At 41.0% G+C, this 10026-nt stretch overlaps 2 protein-coding genes across 5 annotated transcripts; one reads left to right on the top strand and one right to left on the bottom strand.

Moving 5' to 3' along the window:
* Positions 1-137: 137 nt before the first annotated feature.
* LOC105284069 (mediator of RNA polymerase II transcription subunit 27) lies at positions 138-2029 on the bottom strand. The gene is made up of 5 exons (XM_011347306.3): positions 1943-2029; positions 1387-1816; positions 995-1264; positions 582-882; positions 138-498 (listed from the first exon to the last, which is right to left on the bottom strand). The coding sequence occupies exons 2-5, from the start codon at positions 1557-1559 to the stop codon at positions 364-366; spliced, it is 879 nt and encodes a 292-aa protein (XP_011345608.1). The 5' UTR covers positions 1560-1816; positions 1943-2029; the 3' UTR covers positions 138-363.
* Positions 2030-2147: 118 nt separating this feature from the next.
* LOC105284068 (breast cancer type 2 susceptibility protein homolog) lies at positions 2148-9596 on the top strand. Of its 4 annotated transcripts, XM_011347303.3 has the most exons (12): positions 2148-2783; positions 2857-2968; positions 3211-3352; positions 3442-6731; positions 6838-6988; positions 7055-7267; positions 7335-7545; positions 7628-7803; positions 7878-8137; positions 8237-8417; positions 8613-8891; positions 9076-9596. In XM_011347303.3, the coding sequence occupies exons 1-12, from the start codon at positions 2636-2638 to the stop codon at positions 9484-9486; spliced, it is 5574 nt and encodes a 1857-aa protein (XP_011345605.2). In that variant the 5' UTR covers positions 2148-2635; the 3' UTR covers positions 9487-9596. The 4 variants fall into 4 exon arrangements, with proteins under 4 accessions (XP_011345605.2, XP_011345607.2, XP_011345604.2 ...); XM_011347305.3 differs by lacking the exon at positions 2857-2968 and having other exon boundaries at positions 3442-3447; positions 3531-6731; positions 7878-8417; XM_011347302.3 differs by having other exon boundaries at positions 7878-8417.
* The last annotated feature ends 430 nt before the right edge of the window (positions 9597-10026 follow it).

The raw sequence follows: 10026 nt of genomic DNA, 5'->3' as shown, positions 1-10026 counted from the left end.
AGTTCTTTTTATAAAAGCCCTTATATTCTCTGTGAAAATGTTTTACTTACCTCGTCGTCATCCCTGCAACGGAAACCGGAGAGGAAAGATCGTGTGCGTTATCATACTACTGCAAGATCAACCAACAAACATATGTGTATTGAAATAGATAAAAATAATTTATTGATAGATTCGTTATCCCGGTATTTCGACAAATGTTATGTACTTAATAGTAACAATATTTTTCAACGGACATTTTCAGGCAAAATATAGGTATCAAACATTACATTACACTTTACATCATGAACATGATTGTACGTTAATGAAAAAGATCGTACTTATTCAACTAAAACGTCCGACGTGCAGCTTCGAAGAGCTCGCATCTTATGGTTTGCATTCCTGGTGATAAGGCTCCAGAGTACGAAAGTCTCTCCATGTCGGAGGCAATGCGCTGTGCAAATACAAGCCACAGCGTTTGCAGGGTTCGCTGAATAAATTGATCAAACTGTGGAACCACGTCTGGAAATAAAAAGATGTAATAACAACTGTGTAAATTTTATTCCAACTGATATTATAATGGCTGCTAATGAAATTATCATTACCATGAACGACCGCACCGCCAATTCCGGCAACGTGGGTGAATAAAAGTGCAGCATCGCGGCGTGCGCGTTTTCCGTTACTTTGCGGAAGACTTTATGCCTCGATTCCGTCCACAGATCCAGAGTCTCACCGTAACCCTTGACCACCACTCTCTCTATCATCAATCCCTTGAACGCTATCACCGCTGTCAAGACATGGCCCAGCGTGACGTGTAACACCGCGTTCGACGCGAACGGACGGGACACGGACACCGTCATGTCAGTGAACAGCCGGTCGAACGTTGATATCATAGAATCGACTTGCCTGTTCAAGAGCATACGTTAAAATTCAAAGCTTAAAAAATGGTTATTAACTCGGAGCTATATTAATTATATTATTAATTAAATTATTAATTATTAATTAAAAGTCTGCTTACTGTGGAGGTACGTTATGGTTGCTGGTCTGGTATCTTCCTCTCTTGTTTCTAGTCGAGGTCATGTAAGATCTCTTTAGCGAGTTCTGGCTGAGGATAGTCTGGGCTACATTGCTGTATTCATGAATCCTGTCGGTCCATTTGTAGGCATTAACGAGCGTACTGTAAAGCGCCTGTCTTTCTTGCGTAGTTTCTTGGCTGAGGTATGTTGTGCTGGCCAAATTAAATGGACCTGGCGGTGGATTTAGACTACTAATCGCCTGCTCTACATCCCTGCGTGTTTCAAATGATAATTTAATATATTTAATGCTGTAATACTTAACGATAAAACTATTGCTATATTTAGAATTGAAAATCAGTGTGCTCTATGTATAATACTAATATTGCTGAATTACCTTAAATTGAGGTTAACAGTGGTCAACAGTTCCTGCAATTCGAACAGGTATTTGGATTCTTTACTTTCCTCTCCATGCTCTGCCCGTAAACCATTTCCAAGAGAGTCAAACACTTGTCCAACGTTGGAACGAAGTACTTTGATAGCTGCCAACGCTGTTTGTAGTTGCTCCATTTTTGTAATTTATGTTAAAGTGTATTCTCTCTTTAATGCATTTTTCAATGCATGATAAATTACATGCTACGTAATATAAAACTATTTAATATGGTATTTAAATATTGTAAGGAATAGCTTTTTATCTTTGATTTTAATATTGTATTTCTTAATCTTTTTTCTTTAATCTTTCGTAGCAAGACGATAATAATAAAGAATAATCGGTTTTCAGTGCATTATTTAGTAATCGATAATGGAGAGATATGATATCTCATAACCTGCAATATAAAAGCAAACAATATTCAATATGCTCTGTTCTGCTAAATATACAATTAAAATTATTAAGCCTTTAAATCTCAATAAATAGTTCAGTTTTTAATTTAATTTTTCATTAGCCTACTAACATTATCTTTAACGTGATAACAAAACACACTCCTATACCGCACTACACACGTACTGTTTTCGTTGTTCACATGACGAATACACAGAATAATGTCGACTTGGTTTGGCCATTAGATGGCAGCTCGATCGCCATTCACACGAAGGAATGAATCGAAGTCTGTTCTTCTCTCCTGTCACCATTTTACACTTTCTGCACTTAAGAAAAGACAAGTACGATACATGATAAAAAAAAAATAAATTATAGAAGATGATAGAGAAAATGAAGAGAGAAATGATAAAAAAACAGAAATAAGCAACCGTGAGAGAATGCAGAAAGTGCAGCGAAGAAAAAAACGATTCGTAAAGAGATCTACACGTCGGTGTCGCAGTGCAGTGCCGCGATGCCCGTTACTTCCGCTCGGTGCCGCGTGGTAGCGCTAAATTTGCTATCTGACTGCACATTTTCTTTGTGCAACGTGAGGTTTGCGTACATGAGGGAAATTCAAAACAAAGACGAGTACTCCCCACGTGACACGAGCATCGAGCGACTGCACTCACGTGTATTATCAGACCGGCGTTAGGGGTTAGGATGAGAGTGGTGTCAAATTTACGTTTATCGGTGTTCTATCGTTGTCTCATGGTCGAAGTAACGTCATCCCGAAAGTGTAGTGACGCGCAAAATTCGCGGATTCCTTCGCGATACGTCAGAGCAACGGATGTCAATTTGTTGGAGCGAGGTGATAGACGGCAAGTGCAGAATGAGTGACACGACGAAGCCTGCAGGAATCGACGATTCCAACACAACAGTCAAGAATTTGCTGACATCTGACGACACCGAGAACGAATCCGACGAATTGTTTTCAGGTAACGATTGCGTGTTCGCGGCTCATGTTTTCAGCGGTAGTAACATACTTTGTTTGTACGCACAAATTTTTAGATGACGATCAAAAGAAAGAGATCAAGTGTAGTTCTGATGTTGCCCGGGACGTTTCAGTTTTGAGTCGGTCCGAGACACCTTTATCTTTTGGTGACTCAAATTTGAGCACAATGTAAGACATTTTTATTCTATTATTTTGTGGTCTTATAAAGTCTCGTTATAAAATGTGACAAAGATTACCTTTTCCAAGATATATAATAACAATAATGGCAAAAGTAGGCAAATTTATTGATTAAATAAGTAAAATATAATTAACTTACATTGACTCATGTCAACACCTTTTAGTTTTGTTTTTAGTTTTGATGTTCATTTTAATTCCCAAATTGTATTGATTATTCTTACATTGTTGGACAGAAATCCAAGTGATGCTGTAGTCCCATCCACGCCACTGAGTCTGTTACCATTTTTAAATAAAATTAATGAACAGTGGACTAGTGATTTAGAGACGCCGCAAGCTCAGCCTTGCAATGCGAAAGCAGCAATGAACACAGATAAAGTAACTTAATTTTTTTGTGAACCATGTTACACTCGTACGTTGTAATGAATGATCAAATTATAACATTCCCCTCATTACTAACATTTCAGATAGAGGTAACACCTAAGTGTGAACAGTTCACACCTGATGTTAAAAGTGTGGATAGAATCATTTCTGAGTCTCCTGTTATTGTCTCCAGGGCAGCACGTAAGCGGCCTAAGCGTCGTCGTATATTTAGATCTTCCACATCCATAGATCCAATGGCTGTGACAAACAATGAAGATGTGATTGTAGATGTAAAACTAGAAGCAACCCTTACATCTGAAAATACCACTTCCATAATGCGAGATGACACTCTAAATGCTGCAGCATCCATTTCATCCGCTGATAATGTTCCTAAAGATTGTGAGTCGAAAGTTTGTAACAGAATTCAAGAAACATGTTCTAGTGAAGAATTAGAAAAAAAGAATACCGATTATTCAAATACATCTACGCAAGACTTTTTCATCAATGCTTCATTTAGTGATGTAGATAAGATATGCTCCAACAGTTTTAATAAACAACCGACAAACGAGATTATTGAGAGTGAGAGAAATGTTGAAGTCAATGAAAATGTAGGCTTTTTTACTGCTCGTGGTGCTTCAATTAATGTCTCGACGAAGGCGTTGTCCAAAGCGAAGCGACTGTTCGCAGACACCTTTGATGCGGATGAAGTGCAAGCGGAGAATTATGAACCATCCGCTAAGAAGAATTCTATTGAACAGAAAGATAAACATTTGCCATCCCCTTCATTCGTTGATAGCGCTTCCATTAGCATCGCGAAAAAGGTTTTACCCAAACCTAAGCTACAATTTACGGAACAGTTGAAGGATTCCAATAAAATGTATACTACAGATTCTAGAAAGCGATTCGTAAATAAAAGTCCTGTTGAAGATGCGATTCCTATTTTATTCTCAACTGCAAGTGGTGCTCCCATCAATATTTCGAAAGAAGCATTATCCAAAGCGAAGACTTTATTAGCAGATGGATCAAACGAGAATAATGATGATGATCATAATGTATTGATAAAACATTGTGAAAAATCATTGTCCACAGATAGAAATTCCATGAAGCAAAGTAGCATAGCTCTGCCATTTTCCACAATTGATAACAGATCAATTAGTGTTTCGAAACAATCATTGACCAAACCACGAATGATATTTACGGAACACTTGGACACTGCCGTTGAACTAATCATTTCTAATAAAGTCGATAATTCTGATAACGACCAATGCAATGTGAAAGCTTCAAATATTGGATTTCAAACTGCTAGTGGTAAAGCTATCAGTATTTCTGAGCAAGCATTATCTAAAGCAAAAGCACTATTTGCAGAACAATTGGATAATCCATTAGAATCGGATGTTACAAAGGAAATCGGTAGCGATGCTGGTGAATTAAAAAGACAAGAAGCAGAAGTTTCAGAAATTGGATTCCAAACCGCTCGTGGTAAACCTATCAATATTTCTGAGCAGGCATTGTCTAAAGCAAAAGCATTATGTGCAGAGCTATTGAATGATCCATTAGAATCGGACATTGCAAAGGATATCAATGTTCATAACAAAAAAATGAAAAAATTAGAAGAAAAACTTTTAAATATTGAGTTTCAAACAATTCGCGATAGATCCGTTAATATTTCCGAAGAAGTGTCGAAAAGAAAATCATTTACAGGACGATTGGAGGAGACATTACAACCGATTATTACAAAGAAAGCTGAAGTTAATGATGAAGTAGAGAACAAGCAAGAAGTACAAGTCCCAAACATCGAATTGCACACTACATCCATCTCAGAAAAGACATTGTCCAAATCAAAAGCATTATTTGCCGATCAATTCGATCATCCTTCGACAATAGACATCTCAGAAAACGTTCATGATGAGAAGATAAAAAAATGTGATGGAAAACTTGCAAGCATTGGATTCCAAACTGCTCGTGGTACATCCATCAGTATCTCAGAAGAAGCATTATCCAGGGCAAAAGCGTTATTTGCCGATCAATTCGGCAATCCTTCGGAAATTGATATTGCAGAGAACGTTAATCGTGATGATGAAGAGATAAAGAAACGTAATGTAAAAGTTTCGTACGATGAATATCGAATTGCCAACTATCAACGAATAACAGTTGCGAATAAAGCTCCATTAAAGGCGCAAGAATTAATCTCTAACGACTGTGTGGATGAGAGTACTCCAGACAACGCGCTTGCAGCATTTCAAAAACGCAAACTAAGCTCAGACGAGAACACGCCGCTGAGCAGGGGTCCCGTGTCCGAGTTGAAGAAAGCTCGCCTCAGCAACGAGTTCCTAGCTCGAAGATTATCTTTCGAAAACGTTGACACGGACAACGAGGAGAGGAGTAAACCAAAAGATACATGCGCTACGAGCAAAATTACGAACAACGAAACTACAGACGACGAATGTATCAAAAAAGTTCAAGCATCTTGCACTGCCGATTTATCGAATGAAATAGCGAGCACTATCAAGCTTTGCCCGGATGGGAGAGAACAAATAGGTTCCATTACGGATTTTGACTTAGGCTCGCCTGAAAGAGGTACTGAACAGTCAACCGAATTGGATACAGCGAGCAGTCCTGTTATAGGAAGGCAGCCCATCTCGAGAAAGCGAAAGAGTTTAGGACGCCGAAAGGATCGACGAAGCGTACCAGCAGACAAGATGATGCTAAACGACGAGAATGTATCGTCACGAGGAAACATCCTGCCAGGAAATGCACCTTGCAAAGAAAAGGCCGACGTGAACGAATCAAACGCTGAAACGCAGAAGGAGAGGCAGAGTAACACCGAGTCGAGTGATTACGGTGACACTCAGATGATGATGGATTTCATCGACGAATCGGCGAAGATCCTGCGGAATCGTCTGGCAGCCGCGTTGGAACAGGAAGAGGTCATCACCGCCAAAAGGAGGTGTGGCTCGAAGAGGCAGTTGACCGGTCATCTATATCGCTGTAAGCAGACCGATGCTAACGCCCGTTTGTCATTGAGGCAGATCGCCAACGGCGCACCACCCACGCCGCGTTCGCATCAGGAGCTCATCGATCAGCGAATACCGCCGAATATCCTGGCGATCACCGCCGCGACGGCCGCGTCGTACAAGTTTCGATGCTCCGACTTTTACGGTAGCGACGTGGCGCGAGGTAACGTTCGCGGAATAGGAATGGAGGACGGCGTGCGCCTAATCCTCGATGAAAACGGGTACGTGGGAGTCTGGGAGTTCCTCCGTGCCTTTCTTGCCAGTCCGGGCGTAGATCCTAATCTCGTTCCCGCGCGCTGGGTCGACAATCATTACCGCTGGATCGTGTGGAAGCTGGCGTCGATGGATAGAATGAAATTCGGCACGGTCGAATTACCCAGGTACAATTTTTACGCAGTAATACGAATATTTCAAGCTGGCCTAAGCTGCTCAAATTCCAGTGTCGATTAATTATCGTCGAATGATTATCCGAATCTTTTCGTTTAGAGCTTTAACACCTTCATATGTAATGGCGCAATTAAAGTATCGGTATGATCGGGAGATTGATCGGTCTCAGCGACCAGCGATAAGGCGTATCTTGGAGAAGGATGACGTCGCGTCCAAGAGGATGATCCTATGCGTATCATCTATTGTCGAAGTAATATATTATTTGCATTAAATTTCAGATTGTATCAGCATATGTTTCACGCACTTTCATTTGCAGAACAGCAACGTAAGTACAGAAGTAGGAAAGAGTCCGCGCATAGGCGCACCGAAGTGGAAGATAGAATTAACCGATGGCTGGTACGGTATACCCGCCTGTATCGATGCAGGTTTGGCGAGAGCCATATCGATGGGCAAAATAAGAGAGGGCGCAAAATTAGTAGTGTCCGGCGCGGAATTGCTAAACTGCGATCAAGGTTGCTATCCACTGGAGGTAGGTACTGATCATTATCGGAACCGCCGGCGAGAACGATCGGCTTTTTAATCTTGTGGTCGCGCAGGCACCCGCTGACGTGTGCTTGAAATTGCACGCGAATTCAGCCAGACGTGCACGATGGGACACGAAATTGGGATACGCGCCGCGTTCGGGACCGATACCCATCAAGTTACGCAACGTGTGCGCGAGCGGCGGTCTAATCGGCAAAATGACGATTACCGTCGCCAGAGTGTATCCGATGTTGTATCACGAGAGAACCGCATCCGGGGATTCAAGTAAGACGTCATTAAACTTTCAAGCGAGTAGCTCAGCTAGAAGTCGCAAGCGTGTAATTCCGTGCTTATTTCCCCGCGATAGTTGTCAGAAACGTCAAATGCGAGGAGAAAGCGCAAAGCAAGTACGAACAGCAATGCTGGTCCAAGATAGAGGCATTCTACGCTAACGCGGAGGACTTTCAAGGTGACGATCTTTCCGGCAAAACGGCCGGTATGACGATTCAATTGAGCGAAGATTACGAGAGCTTATCCACGGAGGTACGATTCGATCGGCTTATTCATGAGTTTCTCTTCGGCGTGCCAATGTACATGTATTATATCGTTGTAAGTAGGAATTTGTCCCGAAAAAACAACGTGACGAGTTAATGCAAGAGTTACGCCTGAGGGAGGAAAAATTCAAGCAGGAATTGCAATCGAAATTACGCGCGAGTCTACCAGCGCCGCGACGAGTCTCCACGTTGCTCAAAGTTCGCGTGTGCGACGAGGACGCGAACGCTATCCTCGCGATCTGGTCGCCCAGCGAGGAAGTCGTCGATGTGCTCAAGGAAGGCGGCCGCGTCTCGCTTAGCAACGTCGTCGCTGCCGGAAAGAGGTATCGCTCTTGTGAAAGGGAAGTAGCCGCATCGCACGGATATGGTATTACGTATAATGAGTTTTACGAGCATGCAACAAGCGTACAATTGTTCGACAGGGGGTGCGAACTGCAGCTGACCGCGCGCCGGTCCGCGATTTTCAAACCGGCAAGGTGCAATGCGTCTTATCCTGCCAGAGTGTGCACGCCGTTTTGCGAGATAACGAATTCCAAGTTCGCTCCGCCTTATGGGGAATTCGATACGGTCGGGTTTGTCTGCTCCGTCGGTCCTGCCCCTTACGTAAGTGCTGTCTGTTACATTTTCCAGTTTCTTCAATGCAGTAGGCTGGTAGTTTGCTGTTGAAGAACCGAATAACAAAAATTGTCTTAATATTACATGAATTTAAAAACTGTAAATTTTTTAATTTGATGAATGACTTGATGATTCGATTTGTATAAAATATTTGGTATGGTATTTTACATCTACACGTTACAGGGCATGAAGGATTTCGAAGTTGTACATTTAGCGTATTCGGAAGCCGATTCGAATGATCCTTTGTATCTCTCGATATTGTTTTGGCAAGGAATAGCCAGTTTTGGCTACGCGGAGATTCTTACTGTCGGATCCATCGTAGCGTGCAGTAATCTAGAATGGCGCAGGGCAACTCCGTGGAACATACCGGCGGCATATTGCACGGACAGGAGTACTTTTACATGCAATCCTCGCCAGAATTATTTGTACGAACCCTTTGAAAATTTGCGAAATCTGATCACGGTACGCTACATTTTAATAATTTATAATTTCTATCAATCAAATATCTCATTTTCTGAGTTGTTATAATTTTTCTATTTAATTATCATAGTTATTAGCTTTTTGCAAAGTGTTAGTTGTGTATAATTATATATAATATTATACAATTATCCCCTTCCTCCTCTAAGCTGAAATTTGATTTTTCAAGGAACCTGCCAAGTACGTTGAGAGATGTACTTCTAAACTTAATGCAGAATTGCAAAAGAAGCCGACGCCGACGCGTTACGCGCCCGGTAAAAATACTCCGAATAAAATATACAGTTCGGGGTCAAGCGTCGACCGAAAAGCATTCAGCGACTATACGTCGCCGCTGTCAAGATTGGGAACTAGCAGTAGCTTGAGTTTTACTGCAGCTAATCCCTCGATTCAAAGACGACTTAAAAAACTCCAATATTATGGTGACGCGCCCGAATTATCTCCGATTGTACTAAGGCAATCCAAGAACCTCTCTTTGGACTTTAAATCGCCCATTCGTATTCCGGACGCGATCTCGACGAAAGACACGCCAAGTACTGATGAATTGAACAATTCAAGTTCGTCCGATGCGCCACAGAAATAATGCATCATGGAAAGATACCTTCATAAGTGCCTTAAAGAAACAGTGTATATTTGTTCAAAGTTATTAACAAGTTTTTAATTATAATAAACTATTTTCGTTTATTTATTTAACTCGTACTTTTTTTATTTCAGTCCACCCCATCAACGATCTTTTTTCAACCTACAACACTAAAACTTTTACGCTACTTAGATTACCACTACTTTATTGCGAGCAGAATAAAAAATGATTTTGCTGAAACATGATTATTTATAAGAAAATATTTAAAAAATGCAAGATATTTATAGAAATTCTTTGCTTGCTTCGGAAAATTTCAATTGTAGTCGTACCTTATAGTATAATCAAAGTTTCAATTGTAGTCGTATCTTATAGTATAATCAAACTAAATTTTTTAATTTTAATTAAACTTTGCGTTAGATAGGATCGCTTGTCATACAAAAACATTTACCACAGACTGTATAATTTCCGGATTTCTCTCCTTACGAGTATCTCAAACGGGAAAAGCTGCGCGTAAGTATCCAGGTGCATCACGGCTGTAGGTAC

The sequence above is a fragment of the Ooceraea biroi genome, chromosome 6, assembly GCF_003672135.1.
Source record: "Ooceraea biroi isolate clonal line C1 chromosome 6, Obir_v5.4, whole genome shotgun sequence".
Classification (NCBI taxonomy): Eukaryota; Metazoa; Arthropoda; class Insecta; order Hymenoptera; family Formicidae; genus Ooceraea; species Ooceraea biroi.
The sequence above is the reverse complement of the archived record's forward strand: the minus strand, read 5'-3'. Positions and strand labels throughout refer to the sequence as shown.